This window comes from Acinonyx jubatus, chromosome B4 (genome assembly GCF_027475565.1).
Source record: "Acinonyx jubatus isolate Ajub_Pintada_27869175 chromosome B4, VMU_Ajub_asm_v1.0, whole genome shotgun sequence".
Taxonomy (NCBI): domain Eukaryota; kingdom Metazoa; phylum Chordata; class Mammalia; order Carnivora; family Felidae; genus Acinonyx; species Acinonyx jubatus.
In genome coordinates, this window is record NC_069387.1 from 12599912 (window position 1) to 12624322 (window position 24411).

General features: G+C 49.9%; 1 protein-coding gene across 10 annotated transcripts in view; it reads right to left on the bottom strand.

Annotated features, from left to right (window-relative positions):
- The window catches only part of FRMD4A (FERM domain containing 4A), a 606423-nt gene that overhangs the window by 195678 nt on the left and 386334 nt on the right, over nucleotides 1-24411 (bottom strand). Inside the window, exon 1 of one of the 10 annotated variants that reach the window (XM_027073474.2) lies at nucleotides 18631-18798. The exons of 7 other annotated variants lie outside the window; for them this stretch is intronic. Coding sequence is in view for 1 of the 3 variants with exons in the window: in XM_027073472.2 (XP_026929273.1) it covers nucleotides 6419-6427 (9 nt within the window). In the remaining 2 variants the exon portion in view is untranslated. Of the gene's footprint in view, nucleotides 1-6418; nucleotides 6565-17860; nucleotides 18049-18630; nucleotides 18799-24411 lie in introns of those variants that run through there. 2 more of the 10 variants (XM_027073472.2, XM_027073473.2) reach the window with 2 other exon arrangements.

A 24411-nucleotide genomic window follows, 5' to 3' on the forward strand; every position in this document is an offset into this window, starting at 1 on the left:
CGTGGAGGCCGGTACATCACAGACTTGGAAGGACAAGGTCCCGTCGGCGCGACCGATGGGCCAGAGCGGGACAGACCATCCCCCTCGTCTGTCTGAGGCCTACCCCTCTGATAGACGGTCAGGAGGAGACGGACACCGGGAGCCCGGAATGCACGGGCCCCGCGGTTAGGCCCTGCACTGCAGGTCCCCAGCTGGCGAGCAGGGCGGAAAGCTGGCTTCGGTTACCTTCGGCGCAGGGGAGGCGTCCGGCGCCCCGGAGGGCAGCAGGCCTTTCTGCGTTCCCCTCCCACCGATGCCTCGAGAGCAGTAAGCGGACTGTCTGCAGGCTGGTGCTTTCTGCCAGACCCAGGGTCCCGGACGCCCCGCGCACACACGGAGACTTGATCCTACCCGTCCTGGGCTGTGTGATTACTGCCATTCCTATTAGTATTTGCAGAGGGGGCGGGAAGGGTCCAGAGCCTACTCCCAACAGAGGAAAGGAGCTGGGGGTCCCGGGCTGAGCCAGCTGCCAAGACACCGCGATGACAAAGAACCACGGTCACACTTCTTACCAGTGACCACTGGCTGGAGGGAGAGACGGACTGGCTTTTGCTCATTCTTCCAGACCCAGCTCTGCGGACGCTCGTGCTTTCCCCTCGCCCGCCCCGTCCGGCCGCTGCCCCAGGCCTGAGGCACCGTGTCCCCCCGTCACCCTGCCCGGTCTGCTCCCCGGGGCTCACAGAGGACGGGAGGCTGGCTCGGAGGCTGACTGTGTGGGTTTGTGTTTTATGCCGGCTTCACCACAGGTGAGCCGGGGGTGACCCGCTGTGTGTCACTGAACCAGCCCGTGTCTCATTCCCTCAATGTGACTGAGACAGTCATGATGCCACCCCCGAGGGGCTGCTGTGAGGGAATAACTAAGTTAATGCAGGTCATTCCTAACGCTTGGGGCGTAGGAGGCTCTCCATCAGTATGGCCTTTAGAAGTTTCCAGTAGGGAAACGGGAGGCCTCTCTGAGCAGGACACAGTGAACCTCCCCACCCAACTCCAGGATGGCCCAGGTGAGGCTGAGGCTTTCTGTCTACTCACACAAGAAGTTTGATATTCGGCAGGGTGGGTTAGGATATTGGCGTGGACAGCTGTCCCCTGCGCTGAGCAGAGCTCTGTGGCGGCCCTGGCTATATGTGGAGGGGACACTTCATCCAGCCAGGGGCCCTGGATGGCCAGTCCTTCTCCCCAGCGGAAGCATCTCCCACAGCCATCCTGCGCTAGGTGGCAATCGCCAGCGGGAGAGCTGACATGAGGAACTCTGGAGTTGGCCTGAAAAAGGACATTCGGGAAAGTCAGCACACGACACGTGCATCGATACTGGCTGGACAACACACACCGCCAGGCCGCAGTCTGCAGCGTTCACGGAGGAGACGAAGGTTCTTGCACCTGTTTCTCTGGGCAGGTGCGGGGTGTGACTCTTACGCACCATTCCCAGCACAGGTGTCCACACAGACGTCCTCTCTATGCGGCCGAGCGAGGTATTAACCCCAAAGAAACAAAAGATGCAAAGAAGCAGTAAGAACCTACCTACCCAGCTAACATCCCACCGTAAGTTAAGGACAGACGCCAAGAAAATCACAGGTGTTCTATGTCATGTTGCATTTGGCTCTTGTATCTTAGAGGTGGAGTCTTGGGGTAGGATGGAGATGCTTCTCCCAAAGCAAGAGTCAAATAACTATACTTCTTTCACTTTGATGACCGTACTTAGAATCTTTACAGTAGAAAAGGAGGGCTGAGGAGTCAGACAGGGACCCCGGACACGAGGAAAACAGTTTTTAAAAGTTCGGAAAAACAACAACGAAAAGGTTGACTCTGTGGAGCTAAAAGGATGTAGAATGGAGACTTAACAAGTAACAATTTCATGACATGATAAAAATGAAATTGGAGTGGGGCGCCTGGGTGGCTCAGTCGGTTAAGCGTCCAACGTCAGCTCAGGTCACGATCTCGCGGTCCATGAGTTCGAGCCCCGCGTCGGGCTCTGGGCTGATGGCTCAGAGCCTGGAGCCTGCTTCCCATTCTGTGTCTCGCTCTCTCTCTGCCCCTCCCCCGTTCATGCTCTGTCTCTCTCTGTCTCAAAAAATAAATAAACGTTAAAAAAAATTTTAAAAAAAATGAAATTGGAGGAAAGCATGAAGATGCAGACATCCAAAGAACACAACGTATCCAAAAAGAGAACTCCCGAGATTTGGGTACAACATATACGATGTGTCAAGGGGGCGCAGGGCAACTTTATATCCTGTAAAAACAGGAGGAATATTTTCAGTGTGTCACAAACGGACAGAGCCGGAGAACCCAAGTTGACGTGTGAAAGAAGGAAAGCCTAAGAACAATCAAAGAGCCTTCAAAGATACGTTGAAAGCAAGACGAGGGGGGAAAGTAGTGTTTTCATTGTCGGCAGCCAATGGATTTTTGTTCCAAGACGAGCCGCTGAACGACTTACTACCCAGTTCTGGGTTCCTTTCAACCTTCTCAAGCAAGGAGGGAAATGGTGGGGCTAGCTAATACAACATAAACTAACTGCACCTCCGGCCCTGAAATAAATTCCACGTGGTTCATAAAGGTAATGTTAAAAATAGGTGATTTATTTACGAAGGCTTTCTGAGCATGAAAGCAATGCGTGAGCTCCAAGGGGAAAATGTATATATTAGACTAAAACACGTCATTTAAAAAAAGAGAAGTAATTTTACTTCGCAAACACCCTGAGGAAAAGAAAAAGCAACCGCAATGGGGCACCTGGGTGACTCGGTCGGTTAAGCGTCCGACTTTGGCTCAGGTCACGATCTTATGGTTCGTGGGTTCGAGCCCCGCATCGGGCTCTGTGCTGAAAGCTCGGAGCCTGGATCCTGCTTCTGATTCTGTGTCTCCCTCTCTCTCTGCCCCAACCCTGCTCACGCTGTCTCTCTCTGTCTCTCAAAAATAAATAAATGTGAAAGAAAGCAAGAAAGAAAGAGAGAAAGAAAGAAAAAGCAACTGCAAACTTTGGGGAGAGGGTGATGGCAACTATAATGAGGGGTTAATATATTAAAGATAAAATTATTTCATTAGTAGATAATTACAACGTAACGCGAAGGTTACTAGTGCCCTATGGGAAAGAAAATTAAGCTGCCCGTGGCTAAAGAGTTCATATGCTATGGCTGGGTAATTCCTCTTCTAGAGAAGAGATGTGTCTCCTTCTCTAGGAAGCTGGAGAGTAATCTAGTGACCCATGCTCATGAGATAAGAGAGGCAGGGTTAAAGGGTGATGTGGGATAATGTCTACCACAGCTTGTGTTCATTCAGCCAGTGTTTACGGTACAGAATTATGTGCAGGGCATCTTATTAGATATATGATGATGCACACCACTTTGTTCCTATGTTTATTGACCTTCCCTGTCCCACGAGGAAATACCGAAGTTCACCGGTGACTACGGTGTAATCTGTGTGACAACAGGGTGGGCGTCAGATGTTCTGGGCACAGGTTGGGAGGGACCGTCACTCCCATCTGGGGGGGACTGGGCAATACTCAGGTGAGCAAGTAACATGTGAGCAACGGGACGTCTGGCAGAGGCAGCCTGATGTCAGGAGGCCTGGAATGGGAGAGAAGGGGGTGCATTCTGGAAACGTGGACCGTGCAGAAGAGGTGAAAGCAGAGAGTGGTGGGTGCACAGGGAGAGAGGAGAAAGCCATTTATTTATGCTGACAAAAGGGAGGAGCAACCATATCCTCAATGGCCTGAGGGTGGCTCCATCACTGATGAAATAGTAAGGAGCCACTGAACATCGTGTTCAAATCGATTTAATCCTAACTGACGCAGAAATGAGGGAATCTGCAGTGTTGAGGCTCAGTGCCGCAGAAGATACACATGCGCTTGGAAAACGGTAAGGAAATACTAGGTATCGGCTGTCTTTCTCAATACCTGCATCACCCCCCCATGACTTACAACCGGACGAAGAAAGTGTGCTGACCAAATTTACAGCTGACAGGGAGGTGTAGATGGTACCTTCAAAATCTAAAACAGCTGGGATCGCATCATTCACAGTTTGGGGGTCTGATTCTCAGTTCACACGCTAGAAGCACAACATCCTGAGTAATGGAATTAGACCCTCCCACACGCCACCACGGTTAAGCCATTTCTGGGAACCTACGTTCATTGTGGGCGCCATATTTTACATGGGAAACGAAGGAAAGCAGGGCAAGGCAAAGAATAGTAACCAGATTGGGTAAAGATCTGGAAATGAGGTCTTCTCAGGAAAACTAAATGCCAGCCTACACGACAAAGATTCTAGTGGAAAGGCTGCACTATAATCTATGGCCCAGGCCAAGACATGGAAGTGAGGGAAGAGGGAGGGTGTCGATTCCATGGAGACAACAGGTATAAATTCAGGGCGCCTGGGGGGCTCCATCGGTTAAATGTCCGACTTCGGCTCAGGTCATGATCTCGTGGTTCATAAGTTTGAGCCCCACACTGGGCCCTGTGCAGACAGCTCAGAGCCTGGAGCCTGCTTCAGATTCTGTCTCCCTCTCTCTCTGCTCCTCCCCCACTCATGCTTTGTCTCTCTCTCTCTCTCTGAAAAATGAAGAAACCCTAAAAAAAAAAAAAAGAAAAAACACAAAACCAGGTATAAATTCAACGGGGCATGCCTGGATGTAGAGACTTGCTAATTTAGTGATTTCATGCTAATATGATGATTAAATTTAATGATTTAGTGAGGAGGCTGAAGAACTTTGCTTGGGTGGGCAGAAATGGAATCAACGAGCAGAAAAGTTCCAGAAGACACATCTGAATTCAACAGAAGGGAGAACTTTCAAACAGACTGTCACTGCTCAAAATGGAATGGGTGGCCCCATCATCACCGCATGTGATCAGGAAGGGGCCGGAAGACCTTTAGCCAGGGACATTGTAGAAAGGATTACTGACCTCCGGGGGGGAGGGGGGGGGGGAGGTGGGACAGAAACACCCTAAGGTATGTCATGGGTAGCTGTGCACACCTACAGACAAGAATTTAAAAAGAAATTTCGTTCCGGTAACTCATGTATTATAACACTTCCTGCCACAATATTACATTCGATGAACCAAATATTGGCAACATCCACTCCCTGCTTCACGAGTTTTTTGAAAAACCACACTACCGACTGGCAGGCACAAACACACTCTGCTTTTTTTTCCTACCCACGTCCTTCGTGCAAACGTGCAGGCCAATGTCCTGTATTTAAAATACAAGGCTGTGTGCAGTGGCTACACACCTGGTTTTGTATCCATGCACTTGGTGACCAAGAACTTCAACGACGTTTTCTTGGTAACATGATGAATCTGCCTACATGCTCTAACGTCTAATTCAATCTGTCATTTTAAATTACAGATCTTTTTTTCCCCAATTTTTCCTTATTGTGATTATACCGTGATTAGCGGGATGAGACAACACGATTTACAGCTATGGGTCTTGCGAATCACATTTTTACCATATGCATTCTGTTGACGTTAAAATGACATACGTGTGTATGACTGACACAGAATGACAAGACTGTCCGAACAGGCGCTCAGCACCTATTTTTACATGAATTCCTAAATGTATATTCACACAACATATATCCTTATGTATTTCAAGGGCAACCCCCAAATACAGGTACTATACAACTTACTCTGCCTTCAGTGAGACCGGTTTTGATTTGCCTGTTCTGTAGACACAGAGCCCAGAACCCAGGCTGAGGAATACATGCACTCTTTGTAGCGCGTATGAGCTATTGGGCCACGTGTCAAATGCCCATGGCCATCACCGGTAGCTGGGGCGTCTTGCCACACAATTTGGAGGCGTGTTTTCCTTCGCTTAAACAATGCCCTTTGTCAATGACAGGCAAGCTCTCCCTTATCCCCGGGGATGTAGGGGACGGAAGCGCGATTTGGAGACCACCTGTAAGACACTGCAATTCTATTCTTAGGTCTTTGGAATTCCCCTCTTAGGGGACTCTTGCGGCACAGGGGGAGAAGGCCACCTAAGAAAGGGACATGGCCATCTGCTTTCACAGAACCTCCAGGGGACACGAAGCAGCCACTCGCGCCTGTCATGCTTAAGTTCAGGGGCCCAGGGCTCAGACGTCAAGTCCTCTGGGCTTGGAAGGAAGCATTCCAGCCCAACAGCCGGCCCTTTTGAGATTCATGCTCAGATCAGACCAAAATTGCAGGAGCATCGCAGCAGAGCACATTGAAAGGCTGTGGATGACCCCGTCTGGAAAGCCACAGTCCCGCAGGGGGGGCGGGGGGGGGGGTCCCAGCTCCCGGAGATAACAGCAAGCCTTCACCGCCACCACCCCCCCCACACACCCCCCTGCCTGCCCAGATGCCCCAATAAAGAGCTGAGTGAGGGGAGAGCTGAGGAGCTCTGCTTGCATTCAGGGAAGTTTTTGCAGCTACCTTTGACATCTCGAACGGGCAGGCGATCGGGCTGGAGGCTGCGGCCTGGATATTTACATAACGGACTTGTCTGGAAAGGACTGTGCTGGAGACGCCTGGCAGAGACTCCTCGCACTCGCTCGAGCTGCACTGGCGGCTCCCTTCCTCCGTTCATCTTGTCAGAGGTTTCAACACTGCCTGGCTGCCCCACGAACCACCCCAGACCCTGCTGGAGACCTGCTCGTGGGGCTCCTCATTCTGCTGCCCCAGCACCGTGCACAGGACAAGTTTCCAGAACCACTGCACTTCTTCCCCCATTTGAAACTGGGGGTGGGCGTAAGGCCGGGAAAGGAAGGGAAGGGGGGGCGGGGGAGGGAGGGAGGGAGAGGATTCCAAAACCAAAGAGGAATTCCGCACCCCCTCCCCTTCCTTTTCACCCACGGTCCCACAAGTCTCTCAGTGGAAAAGCTGTCACAGGAAATGCAAGGCCTTAAAATGCAATGGCCCTTTGGCAAATGGTAGACCTAAAAATATCCAGGGTGCATATCATTAGTGAGTAGTTACAGAAGTGAAGACGTTATGTGTATCTGCTAGTCAAATCAAAAGTTCTAATTGGACACAGAAACAATTTCTCAAGGCTTTCGGCAGGAGGTAATTATTGTGTTGACTACCCACAGAAAATAAGGACGGAGCCGAGCCTGCTGTTTGGGCGGCTTCCACGAAAGAAGGAACGAGGGACATGTTTTCTGCCTGTATCACAACGGATCAAAAGAGGGCAGGGCTCCTGATCGTTCCTCTTTCCTGATTTAGCCAGCAGTCCCGGTAGGTCAAGTGGCCTACATACGTCATTTCAAACCCTCTGGACCCCAAACTTGAGTGTACTTCCAGCAAACACTTTAGAAAAGGCCTTGAAATGAGCTTGTGATTGGAGAACTGTGTAGGGAGTCTGGATGCTACATCAGAACAAATTCAGGAGGCAGGGGGAGCGATTACATCTCAGATCCTTCACACTTCCTAGCATGGAGCTTTAAACACACAAGAGTCTCAGTAAACATGACTGACTAGAAGCAGGGAATTACAATTCTGGATCATGGAGATGGCTTCATATGACAAAACTTATCAAACAAGGGGGGGGGGGCACAGTCGGTTAAGCACCCGACTCTTGATTTCGGTTCAGATCAGGATCTCATGGATCATGGGATCGAGCCCCACATTGGGCTCCATGCTGACAGCACAGAGCCTGCTTGGGATTCTCTCTCTCTCTGCCCCTTCTCTGCTTGTGCATACACACACACTCTCTCTCTGTCAAAATAAATTTAAAAAGTTAAAAGAGATGGGGCACCTGGGTGGCTCAGTCAGTTAAGCATCTGACTTCGGCTCAGGTCATGATACCGCGGTTCATGAGTTCGAGCCCCGCGTCGGGCTCTGGGCTGACAGCTCGGAGCCTGGAGCCTGCTTCGGATTCTGTGTCTCCCTCGCTCTCTGCCTCTCCCTTGCTCATGCTCTGTCTCTGTCTCTCTCTTCCAAAAATAAATAAACATTAAAAAACAGAACAAAAACAAAAAACAAAAACAAAACCTTACCCAATAGGACCCTTTAAATGTGTGTTTATTGCATGCCCGTGGCTCATCAATAAATGTGATTACAGTGTGAGGGTTAGAGATACTCCTCTCACACATCAAAAAAGAGACAGACCCTCAGGAGGACGTGGAGAATTCCAGCTGAAGCAACACACCATAACAGAGTTCTTCACACCTTAAGGAATTACTTCATTTTTCAGAACTTATATTCTTTTCTTTTGAAGTATGGTGCTTATGGTTTTTCCTCAGATCTCGTGTTATTCAGGACTGAGGCCTGGCATCATCTCACATCATCTCTAGGTGGCTGAGCCCCACGTCACCAGGCTTCCTCCTTCCACAGGCTTATCTAGGATTCTGTATAAACCTGCCCACTCAACGTCGCCGTGTGGCGATCTGGAAGGCACCTCAAACTCCGCGTGTGCCAAACAGGACTGCTGACCTATCCTCCTCCCCGACCCTCCCCCATCCACGGCTTTCCCCTGTCACGTACCAGCAACTCCAGCACCAAGCTCTGCTCCTTGGGCCCCAGAAGTGGACTTCTGTCTTGCATCCCACATCCTACCCCCAACCCACCAGAAAATGTCGTTGGTTCTCTCTAAAATACCCAGACACTGAACACTTCATCATCATCTATCACCTGCCCGATTCTTGTAACTGCCACTCATCTGGCACCTCCTGTGTCACCTCTGCTTGGCCTTGCAGTCTGGTCCCCACACAGCACCATAAAACTATCCCTGTGCAGCCCAGGTGGGGCCACGGTGCTCCCCAGATCTGCACTCTCTGATGCCCCCCTGCCCCCGGTCGGAAGCTTTCGAGGCCCCACGTGATTCCGACTCTGTGCCTCCTTCACTCAGTCTGCTCTTCAACAGTCATCTCCTTACTGTTCCCTCCCCATCACTCTTTCCTCTCAGGGCCTTTGACGAGCTCCCACACCTGCCTAGAATGCCTCCCTCAGACACTCCCGTGGCTCCAGAACTATAGGAAATAAATGTCTGTAGTTTATAAGCCACCCAGTCTACGGTATTTTTCTGACAGCCCAACCAGACTGACACAGTGCGTGAGAGTTAGTGTAAGAACAGAAGTTTAAGAGGGGTGCCTGGGTGGCCCAGTCGGTTGAGCATCCATCCGGCTTCGGCTCAGGTCGTGATCTCACGGTTCATGAGTTCAAGCCCCGCATCGGCTCTGTGCTGACAGCTCGGAGCCTGGAGCCTGCTTCGGATTCTGTGTCTCCCTCTCTCTCTGCCCCTCCTCAGCTCACACTCTCTTTCTCAAAAATAAATACGCATTGGGGCACCTTGGTGGCTCAGTCGGTTGAGCGTCCGACTTCGGCTCAGGTCACGATCTCACGGTCCGTGAGTTCGAGCCCCGCGTCGGGCTCTGGGCTGATGGCTCAGAGCCTGGAGCCTGCTTCCGATTCTGTGTCTCCCTCTCGCTCTGCCCCTTCCCTGCTCATGCTCTGTCTCTCTCTCTCTGTCTCAAAAATAAATAAAAACATTAAGAAAAAAAAATTTTTTTTAAATACGCATTAAAAAAAAAAAGAACAGAAGTTTAAGAAACAAGGAGCTTCCAGGCTGTGGTGGGTCCTTCTGGTCCATGTGAAGCCCTGTGGTTTAAAGGAAATGCAGGCGGCAGGGGGCAACAAGGGTGGGGAGGTGATGTGTGGGTGCTGCAGACACAGGCACACATGCACCAAGCTAGGAAGGTGGGGAAGGGGTATGCTGTGACGATCTTGTGATAACCCAGGAACAAAAGGGGAGACGCTGAACTACAAGTGGGCACCTCACCCCAAAAGAATCTGGGGAGGAAACAGCTGAGCAAGGCGCTGGAGAAACTTACTGTTAAAGGCTTGAAGAGCTTAATACTAGTAATGCATCAAAGAGGAAGAGTGAGGCAGACTAGTGACTCATTTATCACAGGACAATGGTTGCCGAGCCTCGGAGGAGGAGGCAGAGACCGGTGGTCCAACAACTACTAGTAAGAGGGGAAACTGAGCAAGGCCTTCGCGAACTCTGGAAGCTCCTTTAAGGAGTCAGATTTAGGGGAAATTGATCAACAGCCAAAGGGAGAATCAGCGTCTCAGTGAGGGTCTCAGGACAAGGGCAGGAGCAAGTGCCGTGTGCTGTTTGCCTCCTGGCTTACTCATCAGCAGGGAAACGGCAGGGACATAAGTGTCCTCGCTCTGTCCACCTGTGCTACATGCAAACAAGCACGGGGCTCAAACACCGACTTTTCTCTATTTCCGTTCGACAAATGAAAACAATAGTATAAAACTGACAGTTTAGGGGCGCCTGGGTGGCTCAGTCGGTTAAGCATCCAACTCCGGCTCAGGTCATGATCTCGCGGTTCATGAGTTCAAGCCCCATGTCAGGCTCTGTGCTGACAGCTCGGAGCCTGGAGACTGCTTCGGATTCTCTGTCTCCCTCTCTCTCTGGCCCTCCCCTACTTGCTGTCTCTCTCTCTCTACCTCTCAAAATTAAATAAACATTAAAAACAATTTTTAAAAAAAAAACCTTAGAGTTTACGGGATTTTTCAGTCGGGTTTTGTCAGTTCCCTAAGAGTGTGGTCAGTTATGGTGGCAAGAAGAAAAGAAGAGTCTAGCTGTATAAGAAACAAAACAAAACACTATGGTTTTGGATATTATTCTTTGAGTATTTGGATATCCCTCCCAAGTTCGAAGTTCTAGATCTCTGTGTCTAAAGAGGCACAAAACCTCTATCGACTAAGTTACAACCTTAGGAACACGATGGCAGACACACTAAATTGTGGTGGGTTACAGAATCCCTATTTTCCACCACAAAGAAAGAAGGAACCACAAACAAATGCCAGCCTCTGTTTTCTGGCTCACTCCACCTTGTCCAGGCAAACTATTCCCATGAGCTGTCCCTGAGGGTTCACCTAAAATATATCCCTGTCCTGGATCTGGCCATAATGTTCTATAAATAATACCTCCCTTGTTTTTATATTTATTTAATGCTCTTATTCTGCTGCCTCTTTAATCTGTCTCCAGAAGATGGACCATCTCTCATTCTGATTTATTTTATTTAACACCAAGAAGGTTATTAAGTGCTTAAATAATTTCTGATGGGTATTATGCAAATTGGTATGTTGATCTCTCAGGCTACCGAGGAACTCCCCGTATTTGCAGAGTCCCAGGGTTGTGGGTGCCGAGAGAAAAACTCCCACCGGCATCTAGCACAGCTCAGGTTCTAGGCTTCTTTCTGCCGTTAACGCCCTGCATTAATTACCTGAGTGCTACATCAATAAGTAAACAGCAGCCGAAAATCTTCCTAATTAATGGCAATGAATGGGAAGTAATCAAAGAATGTCACACAGTGATCCGGATTTTTGCCTTTGTTGTGTAGAAAAAGACGGCATTACCATCGACTGACATAACCGTTGTAATTCTTGTTTTGATTCTCCTGGTTTTCTTTCTCAAGATAAAAGCCCTTTCGGATCATTTTTGAAAACTGAAGAATTCAAATCCGCTTTCTGCTTTTTGGTGTAAAGGAAGAATCATCCCTCTTCTCTTCCTTCCCCTCCCCCAGTATTAACTGTTCCAGGACCTTCCAGTGATACAAGCAAGTCAAACTGGGGCGGGGGCAGGGTGAGCAGGGGGGAAGGATACAAAGACAAAATCACTTCTCTTAAAAGAGTCATATTTTTGTGCTAGTCGTTTCATAGATACTGTTTCATGGGCTCCTCTGAATGTAACTTTTCTTGTCAGTAACAAAACTGCAGCTCAGAGAGATTCAGCCATTCACCCAAGGCCTCATGGCTAGCAGGTGGCAGAAACAGAAGTCACAGCCACGCTGGAGAACGCCACGGTTCCTCTCTCTGGCCACCATGCCTCCGTGCATCGTCTAAATCCTTGTCAGGCGACGGGGCCTCTAGTCTTACCACTGTAACTGAGGCCTTCGCAGGGTCCCTGAGTATCTGGAAACATCTCCTCATCTGTTAAAGTAATCGATATGCCCCTTCTCATTCCTAGAACTCCATCTCTCTGAAATCTTTGACCTGACTGATAAGCCCCAAATCTCACATGTGCGTGGTTCACAGCCTGCCCTGCACATTCAGGGTGACGTCAGCCCCTGCTGGGTTGCAGGGTTCGAGGCCTCTGCCCTCAGGCCGGGACCTACAGGCTACATCTGTGGTACTGGTCACTCTGTAGTTACTCTGTTACAAAACACTCAACCATCCCAATAAAAGGGGATTGAGAATGCAGAACACTGCTCTCCACTGTGTTCAGCTCCACTCTGGTCTTGTCTTTACCCTCCCCTCTCTTCTGCGCATGCGCACTCTCTCTGTCTCTGAGCCACAGAGAAATGAGTATCTGATACGTGGGGGGGAGGGGGCATCCAGTGGGAGCGGAGAGATGGGTAAGTGAGCACTGCATTCCCCAGCTCGGTCTGTAGGTACACTGCCCAGCTCCAGATGGTTCCACACTATTTGGTTTCCTAGTTTGGGTTTGTTGCATCTATATACTTGTTCACAGGCATGTGGTGAGAGCATAATTGTGCATTTTATGGTTATGAATGGCACAGCCTGGCAAGGCTCCGACCATCATTTCCATTCGCTGTCATGCATTATCAATCTAATTCCCCATTACACGCTTTTTTTTTTCATGCATTCCTCATACAGCAAGGACAAAGAAAGGCGAAAGCTGTGTAAAGGAGACTGAGTCACCAGAACAGGCTAGTTTTGATGGAAACTATGGAGTTATAGCCTGAGGTTTGCGGGGGAGAGCTTCTGGCTCATTTGAAGTGAAAATTATCATTAAAAGGCTTAGGGTTTTGCATCAGTACCAAGACTTCTAGCCCTAAGGTTGGCAAGGCATTACCAACTATGAAAGAGGGGCCACACCACGGTGCAGACTAAGACAAGGTTAGACACAGGATGACCCAACAGGGTACATTTCACTTTAGACCAGTGGGCTTTCTAGATTTCTAAGGATGCCTAACTGTCTCCATGTGGGAGCACGGTATGATAAATTCCCTCAGTGATTTACTTACTCCAGGAGGACCCACTGAGTGCCCATGATGATCAGGGACTTAAACGCCATGAGCATATGTGAACATAAAGTATACAGTAACCATGGACAGGCAAATGACTGCTAATAAGAGGGAAGCCGGAAAACACGTGTGAATGTTGTCATAGTTCAGGGGGACGAGTGTGCATGGACAGATAATCTCGACCGCGGACTAGTTTCTTCTTGTACTGCATCATGGAATGGCCAGAGTTTAAAACAAAAAACCAGAAACCACCACAGATAGAGACCTGCCTGCCTAACACGCTAGATCCTAGATAACGCACGTCCAAATGAGGCTTAGCTCTGCCTGTACGTCCTCACGCAGTTCCAAGCGGGGCTACCACCTTGATTTTTATTTGGTTATTTTCCTTGATTATCATTTGGTAGTAACGAGGCCACTGAGCTGAACCAGATCCCCTATTCCTTTATATTCTTCACATTCTTTCCAATAACCATGGTCTTTATTCTTGGTAGTCATTTCCATCTTCAAAGAGAAGAGCATTTCTCTTTGGGGGAAAATACCTAATTTCCACTGATGCAATTAAGAACTGAACACACACACACACACACACACACACACACACACACACACAGACATACTTCCTCTCTAGCACCCCAAACAGGCATTAGTGCAGTTCATTCAAAGAGGCCACCGCTCTGCTCATGTGAGAGGACGAGAGGCATAATGATGGGTATTTTTAAGACGGTGCTTTTAGTGGTGGAACCGACGGCCATAAATGTAAGGGTGTGGCTGAATCACTCCTTATAAGAGAAAGACACGCTGATCTCTCGGGACGGAGGAAAGGGTGGGAAATGATGGATTTAGGGAACCGGAAGGAAACTGTTGGGGAGAGAATGTTTGATAAGCCGGATTTATGCTGATTCAAAAACTTCTTGCAGGACAGAGTAGTGAAACCAGCAAGTCTGCATGTGCAGCAGGGGAGCCTGAAGCCCAGAGCTCCAACAGCTACTGAACCAGCCTCTGAGATCAGAGGTCTGGGGAAAAACAAAAACAGAAAATACCAGCAGGGTACTGGGGTCTGATTAGGGCTCAAGAGAACACCACCAGGTAAAAGACTCAAATCCCACCATTCCCCGACAGTGGCCAGGTTTCCCCGATTCAAGTCTCTGCTTGTGCTCATTGTAGGACAAGTTCAAGTACCTCTGCATCCTGTGCAAGCAGTGGAATGATGCGGTTACTTTTTCTCACTTCAACTCCAATGTCCCCTTTTGTTCCATTCGTTACATTTCAGAGGGAAATGGAAATGGGCGGCAAAGAATCGGAAGTGGGAGGGTGGAGTAAAGGGATACCCACAGCGTTCCGGGGAGGTCGCGAGGGAATGGGAGCCTGCAGCATCTTTGGCTCAAGGGGAATCCAGTTTTTGGAAGTTAGACTGAATAACCATTGGAAGATCTTTATCCCAAGGGCTTATGTCCCCGTGAGGTCTCAGAAACCACTTCTCATCGAGGTGCTGGGATCTTTCGCTATGCACAAACCTAAAGAGAGAATTTCTGCCACAGCTTTTATTGACACATTGGGTGACCCCTAAGAGGTAAAAGATGGGAAGGAAAGCCATTCCTGAATCCAGACTTATCCATTCTGATACTGGACACAGAGTGAATTAAAATAACTTCAAGAGCTATTTAACTATGATCAGGTCTATTTCTCATTTTGACCTATTAAACTAGAAATGCTCCAGAAGCCGCACTGTTCCTTCTGATTTATTTGTTTATAGAGAGCACGAGCAGGGGAGGGGCAGAGAGAAAGGGAGAGAGAGACAACCCCAAGCAGGCTCCACACTGTCCGAGCAGAGCCCAACGCAGGGCTCAAACCCACAAACTGTGAAATCATGGCCTGAGCCCAAATCGAGAGTCGGATGCTCCACTGACTGAGCCACCCCAGGCGCCCCTGTACTGTTCCTTCTTTTAAAATAAATAAATGAGGGGCGCCTGGGTGGCTCAGTTGGTTGAGCGTCTGACTTCGGCTCAGGTCACGATCTCACTGTCCGTGAGTTCGAGCCCCGCGTCGGGCTCTGTGCTGACAGCTCAGAGCCTGGAGCCTGCTTCGGATTCTGTGTCTCCCTCACTCTCTGAACCTCCCCCATTCATGCTGTCTCTCTCTGTCTCAAAAATAAATAAACATTAAAAAAAATTAAAAAAATAAAATAAAATAAATAAATGATAAGTATTTACGTACGCAAAATTATCTAAGAACAAAGCTTTAGGTTGGAAAGTGCCCCCTCGCTTTTTCAGTCATTCAGTGTGTCAGGCTAAACACAACCCTTAGAACAGATAAGCACACGGCACGTGAGTAGAAGTGTAAGTAAGTGTTCTACCTACTCACCCACACGCACGCGTCAAGAACGAGAACACAAGTTGGAACGCAGATGCAGGGAAGTCCAGAGTGATCTCCCGTGAAGGAGGTCTCACCCGCCCCACACTTACTAAAGCCATGGGTCCCCGACAGGTCCCCTCAGTGCAAGGTTTCCTGGACCCTTCATCTATCTCATCACAGACCAGCCACACCTTTCCCTCCACTCAGCCAGGCTGCTGAGAGAGCCCCTTCCCACACAAACGCTGGCACACCCACTAGTTTATCCAGCCTTTTCCCAAGTTCCAGAACCCAGGCAAGGACTCATTCTTCTTGGCTTTTTCTTCAACCTGAGGCTGTAACCTTGCTGTTCCCCCCACACTGAGCACTGTACATGTCTGCCATGCATGCCTCGTGGGTTATGAAATCAGCGACTCCCTGAACCTCAAGGGATCTCAGTTTCCCCAACGACAGGATAATGCTAATGGCACCAGCCACCTGCCAGGCCATCAGGGGACTCAGCAATAGCACCTACACATGACAAAGAGGCCCCGTACCATAAATAACAAGCCTTATTAATAAAATTAGTTCAAGACGAGTGCCAAAGAGAAGACAGCAACAGCAGCAGCTGATAACACACGCTTGGTCAGAACAAAAGAGGGTGCAGGGATTTTCTGATCCTCACTCCTACAAACTGTGCTTCCCTCTGACACAAGAGGAACTGAAACTGTCTTTCTCTTTCTTTTCTAAAGGGTTACTCCCACCCACACAACTTTTTGCCCGTCAGGTGAAACTTCTTTCCAAGTTCTCAGGGTGCAACATTCTGTTCACGGGCAGGACAGTATACTATTGATTTCAAAGCATGTCCAAATATTGCTTCCAATTAAATTGACTGTAGCGGTTTAACCTCTCAGGACCAAATGGATTCCAATCTATCTGTTGCATGACCCTCATTTCCGTTGTGCCTTCAATAAATCCAGATTTCATTTGCGGCAGAATGGTTCCGTCGGCCAACAGAAGTGGCTCATCCCCTGATCGCTCTGGGTTGCAGGAGATGCGTGGCACCTGGAGACTCAAAATCGGATTTCTGCTGATCCGAAGGTTTGGGCTACTGACCGGGGCCAAATCGGACTCCACAGAAATGGGGTCAAATGCTACAAAGGAACACGAAGTGATGCAAAGACCAGAAACAAAACAGTGAAGCGTGGGTCCTCCCTGTCTCCCCAACGCCCACTTTGTGGGACGTTTTCAAGATGGCACACAGAGCTAAGTGCCAGTGAATATGAGGTATTTTTTTTGCATCCCATCCCTGAGGTGCTTCCCCGGCGGTCTGCCGTGGCTTCCCTGGATGAAGTCAGAAGTTCGCTCCTGGCTCTCCGGCTGGGAAAGCACAAGGCTTGGATGCTGAGCAGGGAGGACTGTGCAAGCGGCTGCCTAAAGCCCAATCAGGTGAACGCAGATGAAGTCGGCCTGACCAGGTGTATAAAAATACCTCGGTGACCCTCCAACACCGAACAGGCCGTCACCACGGAAGAGCTCAGGTTTAGAAACGTGCCTGTCTGAGGTGCTCTGAGAATCCCTTTCATGAAAAGCTGCGAGGACTCAAAGGGAAAGAAGCCAGAGCAGCGGTAGTGGCCTCTGTTGGGATGTTCCATTCATAGGGGAGAAAGCGCCTCATCCATTCATGGTGGGGTCAGGGAGTCCTTCACCGGCGTCGGGTCGCCGTTCTCAGCAAGCTGAGCTTCCGGCAGCCTGGCATGGCCGCATCATTCAGAATGAGTGTCTATTAGGAAACCACCGCCAGAGCTATTATTAGAAGGGCCATCCCTCGGAAATTTTGCAGAATTTGCTTGAATCTGCTGAGCGGTTACTCTGCTAACGAGCTACCGGAGAAAGGCACCGAGTTCCTGCTCACACAGGGGCAGCCCACACCGCTTTCAAAGCGCAGGACTGGTTCACCTCTCCTAAACGCGACAGGGACCAACGTCCGGGCATCCGTCTGCACTACCGAGGCAATGCCGTTTGGTCGTTTATAAATGACCGCGTCCTAAAGGAGGTTTCCTCCAGTTCTCCTCCCCCTTTCTCTATGCATCAAACTTGCTGCAGCCATTTGGAATGGAAAAGGGCTGTCAGTTGCAGCGCGCTCATCTGCCCGCCTGCTGCCACCCTCGGGCACCCCAAGCACAGGACTCCCCTGTCACGTCCATAAAAACGGTTTTTCTTTAAAAAAAAAAAAAAAAAAAATCCCACCCAGGTCTGCTTACAGCAACGCCCTTTCCTTTCTCCCCGGGGAAGTTCGGACAGCGTAAGGTGGAGATGCCGGAGAAAGTGTATGGGGGGAGGGGCCGGCAGCAGAAGGGAGTGTGGTAGGTGCCGCACGTGGGGTGTGCATTGAAAAAAATGTCACATCCGCGACCTCAGAGACTCCACGCTCCCAGGGAAGAAGTGTCAGGTCCCTTTCACCGGCCCCAGCATTTAAAAACGGACACCGAAGCGCTGCAGAATCCCTCCCGGCAGTCGCGGCTGGGAAACAAAGACACGTTACCTTTTATTTGCTGCGCTTCGCCCGGAGCCCAGGAACTCGAGGTTTGCAGCGGCGGATCCACCGGAACCGGCGTCCCATTCGCCCCGGGTGCGCAGGCCCGTGGCCTAGCCGGCGGCATCCGCGCCCGGCGCCTCCGCCTCCTCCGCGGCGCCCGCAGCCGCCCCGCCGGGTCCCGGCGCGCCCCCGCCGCCCTCGCCGCCCTCGCCGCCCCCGCCGCCGCCTCCGCCCCGGCCCCCGCCGCCCCGCCCCCGCCGCGGGTCCGCCGTCAGCCCATCGCCCGCTCGCGCCTCTCGCGCCTCTCGCGCCGAGCCTGGCCGCGCGCCAGGGCGCACCGCCGCCGGCCCGCCCCCCGCCCGCGCCCGGCCCGCCGCATGCTGCGGGGCGCCCTGCCCGCCTCCACGCCCCGCGCCACGCCCCCCACGGCCCCCACCCCCACCCCTGCGCGCTGCCCCCGCCCCGGCGCGGCCGGCGAGGGCAGGCCGGGCCGCGGGGAGGTGCGGAGGGCGGGCCCCGGCGAGTCCCGCGCCGCCCGCGCCCGGACAACAATGAGCGCCCGCGCCCCTGCGCTCGCCCCGGGAGCCGGCCGAGCCCCGCGTCCCCTCGCCGCTGCGCGCGCGGCCGGGACGAAGTTAGGTCCCGAATGCGGCCGCAACCCGGGAGAGGCCGTGCGGAGCCAGGCGAGCGAGAGGCAGCGCAGGGATGCCGAAACGGAGGGCCCCCCGCCTCCCCGACAAACCCCAGCAGATCCACCGCGGGAAGCCCCCTCCTACCCTGGGAGCCGCCGGCGGAGGCCACCTGGGCCGAACTGGGCTGAAGGTGCGGCGCTTAGCCCTCCGCGTCGTCCAATTGTTATCTCCCTCAACTCTTTGGAAATGGAAGTTGCTTCCAGATAACCTCGTCTTGGGGGCTATTGTCAAGGATTCGCAACAATTACCAGGGAAAGGGAGACCTGCATTTCAAGAGACCTGGGGGAGGGAAACGGGCTGGCGCGTTGTCTTTCCAAAAAAAGAGAAACAAACTCAGGGAATATCCCTACCGAGAACAATAACTCAGTTCACATTATATGTCTAAATGTTTACTGCTTCAGCAGCTCAATTTGCCCTAGACACATTTTTTTCACGAATTGTCAAAACATGGTTTGATTATAAAATAAAGGGAGAGGCAGACAAGAGCACCCGCTTATTGTGGGTGGGAAAGTCAGCTCGTCTCAGGGGTAAAATCTTTCTCTAGAACTCAGTCATCGCTTGAAATCCCAACATCTCTCCCTGCCTCCCTCCCTCCCTCCATCCTTCCATCCATCATCCCTCCTTCCCTCCCTCCATCCATCCGTCCCTCCCTCCCTCCTTCCCTCCATCCATCCACCCCCAGCCTCTATCCATCCATCCCTCCCTCCTTCAAGGGAGAGATTGCTTCCCTTTCCACCATCACTGAAGGACCCGTTAGATCTGGCACCATTATTTCCATGATAGCAGCAGGAGCAAAGACTTAAACATTCGAAATAAAAAGAAACATTGCATATTCCATCATCCCAATAATTGAAAGTTAAGTCTCTCCAGACACAGTTCATAGATTCTCTAAAGATCTCAGGCGAAAACTTCTGGCGGTTTGGGAGGTGTTGACTTCGGCCAACAGAAGGGAATCTCTGTATGCAGGTAGCATTGGAGAAAAAGGTGAGCCTGTGATAAAGAATACCTAACTTGTTTCAGCCTGTTGTGGTCACATCTCCTGACCGCGGGACTTGACTTGATCTTCTGAATCTGAGTCAGGGGAGGCCATATTTGAATGGGATGTTTCTGTACTTTGGGAGTCCTTGAAGACGGTTTTAATGCAAAGCCCAATTCTTTCATAATGCAGTTGGCACTCTCAGAGGGAAAGCTATTTCTCTGGAAGAGTATTTCCAGTGCTGGTCTGTTTTGACTGCACCGGCTAGTGAACGGATGACAGAGGAGGTGTTCAGACCCTTCTCTTGGGGTATTTGGTTCCCATCCTTAGAAAGAGTCGTTGGATTGTTTCTACTATCTGATGCTTTTCCACCTTGGCCAGGGGAGTTGTTAATATATCCTGAACTGCACTCGTCTCTGGCAAATCCTCTTTCCCGTCTTAACTACAGAGCTTCCCTCCTCCCAGCACAAGCCAGAAACAGGGAGAGAGGGGTCTTTAACTCCTTTCTTTCTCTCCTTCCTTACCTTCAAGTTATCGCTAAGCCTGCCCTCATAAATGGCTCTGGAAAGGTCCTTGAGAGCAGCCCTCGTCTGACTTGTTCCAACAATGCCTGGTGATGTTAATCTTTGCCAAATGAATAACCCCGGGCCCAGCCTCATCGGTCCCGTCGCCTTTCACTGGGAGGTCTCTGCAGCCTCCTGACTGGCCTGCCCTCTTGTCCCTCAAATGCGTTCTCCACACCAGCTCAACTCCCCCTAGAACTCGGATCTGATCACAGGACTTCTTTGCTTCAGCCCGTTCAGGGCTTCCCTGGTTCTTAGGGATAGAGTCTACACTTCTTCAGATGGCCAGAATGTCTCAAGCACCGGGCCCTCCTGATCCATCCGGCCGTATCTCTCACCACCAGACCCCACCAGGGGCCATCTCACCCTCTACCCTCAGCTACATAACCCTCCTGCACATACTCTCTGTTCCAGATTCTCCCTCATTCCCTTGTTACCTGGCAACCAGTGACCTCCAAAACATCTCAGATCAGGTCATAATCTCTGTGAATAAGCATGTCGGTGGCTTCTCATTGCTACTGAAACCATCACGTTATCACGTTATTCTCCTGCCCCCGCCCCACCCTGTGCTTTGCCACACAGGGCCACGTTTCTGCCCTTGAAAGATTCTTCTCTTTTAAGTTTATTTATTTATTCTGAAAGAGAGAGAGTGTGTGAGTGGGGGAGGGCCAGAGAGAGGGGGAGAGAGAGAATCCCAAGCAGGCTCTGTGCTGTTAGCGTGGATCTGGACATGGGGCTTGAACCCATGAACCGGGAGATCACGGCCTGAGCCGAAACCAAGAGTGGGACGCTTAACCGAACAAGCCACTCAAGCGCCCCTACTCCTGGAAGATTCTTTCTTCCCTTGGCTTTTGCATTTCTTGTTCCTTCTGCCGGAAATACTCATCCACTCTCCCAGCCCCACTCTTTGCATAGCTGGCTCCTTGCCATCCTTCAGGTTTTAGTTCAAACGCTGCTGCCTCCTAGATAACCTTTTCTGATCACCACCCACCCCACCGCCCCGCCCGCCCGCACCGGACCCACCAGGTAGCCTTTGTATCATTATTCTGTTTATTTTCTTCTTAGCACTTAACCACAATGTGTAGAGAGAGCCCTGTGTGAAGAGCTCAGACTGCCTGGGCTTGGATCTTGCCTTGGCCACCTGCTAGCTGTGTAGCCTCAAGCAAGTTTCATAACCTCTCTGTGCCTATTTTCTCATCTATGAAATGAGGATAATAAAGGTTGTTCTGAGCATCAAATGAATCAATGTCTGTAAAACACCTAGGACAGGGTCTGACTGTTTAAGCATAAGCCCCGGGAGGGTCTTCGTGTGTTTTATTCTCACTCTGGATCTCTTTACCCAACATGCCTTACATGTTTGGGGCCCAGACTAATAATGGATACACATTTAGGGAAGAAAACTTTTATTTGAAGAATTTAAGTCCCCAGAGAAACAGGCCATGGTAAAACTTGATGAATGAGATAAAATTCAAACTTAAATCATCTGGAAGTTAATGGCAATGTGAAGGTAATGTATCCTCTGTTTCACTAGTGGTGATCCTTGGAGTTGATGGATGACCAGCTTTGCCAGTCAGAATTCCGTAATGGTTTGTTTTCCAAAGCGCAGCTGATGCCGCCACCAAGAATTCAGGCAGTTACTTGCAAAGGCATAAAGAATCAAAGGATCTTTGCAAAGTGTTGAGGCATCAGCCAGCCCTAACATGCAGTCTTGATGAAAGAATACAGTGTTTCCATTTTCAGCCTGAGTTTAATACTTTTTGAAGAGTCTAATTTGAAAAGAAGAAAAAGAAACGTGGCTGGCTGGTTTCTGGACATTTGCTTTTGTGTTTCCTTTCACTGCTGGAGAAGATTCAGAAAGAAGGAGAAATACATTTCCTTTTGTCCCTCCGGAGGGCAAGCAGGATTTTGCGACTTGAATATCTGGGGTTCCCCTTGCCTCTTAAACAGAGTTAGGGAGGGTCATTTTGAAAAGAGCCAACTTCTCAAAGAGCGGAGAGGTGCTCCGAGGCTTGGAAATGGGGGGTGGAGATGGGTGGTATTACCCCCAGAAGAGGGAAAGGAGTGACATCTGTATGTATGGAGAGGCCCGTGCAATGTCTATGTAGTGCCTCAAGAGGGCGCCAGACATCTGACGGGGCAGCATGTGGACAATGGGTGGGGGTACTAAGTTCTAAGAGGTGCATCTTTGGCACAGTAAAGGGTCTTGGGTTTTGCCCCGCCGGAGGGATGGAGGCTTTGGTTTTAAAATGGACCTTTAAAATGGATCTGTGGCAACTATGTTGGATTGATAAACAAGAGACCCTTTCCTGGTTTAAGGTACAACGTGAGCTGGGGAGAGGAAAGGAGTGAATTCCTGCCACCGACGTGAGTGGGGGATGTAGTCAGATTTCATCGGGGTTAGAGAAGTAAATTAATGTGATGTTTTTTATGCCCAACGTTGCAGAGCAAAAATTAAAGCTGCTACATGAGTGAAAAGTACCAGGTTCTTAACTCTGGGATCTGAAGTCACAGCTTTCCTAAACAAGTTCTGGGCAGTATGCAGGCCATTAGCAGAAGGTTCTTCAGCTAGCATCTTGGCCAGACTACCACTAGTGGCGAAGAAAGATGGCCCCCACCCCTACCTTTGTGTAACTGCCTCGCTGGGGACAAACACCAAGTGTCTGAGTCCGAGAGTGGGTCTCAGCCTGGGTTACGTAATCCCTTCCAGGAACATGGATAGCCCTGGGCTCCAGCTTCAAAGGCCCATTGGGACCTTGAATGAGTCTCTTAACTCTTTGGTGCCCGTTTCTTCACCTTTACAACAGGTCTCACGATATCTATCTCCAGCCTTATGAAGAGTATGGGTTCGACACATGCTGAGGATTTTCAAAACCATACAACTGATAACGCTATCTTACATTATTACAAATACGTACTCTGTGCCAGGCACAGTGCCATGAACTTTCCAAGCATTCATAAATTTGATCATCCCAAGATTCCTATGAGGTGAAAGTTATTTTTATTCCCCTTCTACAGATGAGGCACCTGGGGGGTTAAAAAGGTTAAGCAACTTGCTGAAGCAGCTCTGTTAATCAGATTTGAACCCAAAGTCATCCTTTTGTGGCTCAGAGCCCTTATCTTTCATGTTTAACTCCCACCTATATATTGGAGATCGCAATGAACAAGGCCGCCAGCTTACTTTACATACACTATTAATTATGGATTGAATCACAGTCGGAGCTGGATGGCACCTGGAAATGAGGGTAGTATGTACCTCTACATTAGTTCCTAACCTGCCCCATATGGACAAAGACTTACATTTCATTTGTATATTTCCAGAGAATAGCACTGGTGTCTTTTCCTTTCCTACTCCAACCAGACTTTAAGGATAGAGCAAGACCCCTCTGGGGCAGGTTAAAGTGCTTGACTGATTAAAATACATTTTTTTACTACTTATTTATTTTTGAGAGAGACAGAGTACAAATGGGGGAGGGACAGAGAGAGACAGACAGAATCGGAAGCAGGCTCCGGGCTCTGAGCTGTCAGCACAGAGCCCGACGCTGGGCTCGAACCCGTGAACCATGAGATCATGACCTGAGCCGACCAGGCACCCCAAAATGCTTGACTGATTTTAAGGGAACCCTGTTTTATTTTTATACCCAATCATTTTTTCTCCTCCATCCCAGGTCAATTAAAGGCCAATTCTGAACCACTTCAATCCAAAGGAATTCCATCTCCTCTCATCACTTTGACAACAAGTACTGAAAACTATGTTTCCCTGGGGGACACGAAGACATCATCTACTGGCTGTGTTTTATTTCGTTTTTTTTTTTTAAATAGCGATTATCATTTTTAATAGCTATGTTTTATAATCTTGTTATGTTCTCATTACATTAGATTATTGCTTATTATTTTTTTCCTGGTTGGGAAACACGGTTTTGACTGCCTTAACTCATGGCAACAAAAACCCAGGGCAATTCTCTCTAAAACACGGACGAGAATCCATCAAAACATCACAAGCTAATTATTGTAATTGTGAAGTCCTGGGAGCAACTGTATTGCAGTGAGTGCCACAGTATAAACCCGGTATACATTAGCAGCACGCTCAAGTAGATAGGTTAGTTCTCTCGCCAAACCCTTTCTGTGTATTTACTCAGAAATGCGTATTAATAACCATAGTTATCACTTCGTTGGCACATACCAAGCCCCAGAACTGATTATGCGCTTTACATGTAACTCATTTAATCTTCTCACAGTCCCTATGAGGTTGGTACTATTGTCAACCCCATTTAGGACAAAGGAAATTAAGGCACAGACAGGTTTTATAACCCACCTCAGGTCCCGCAC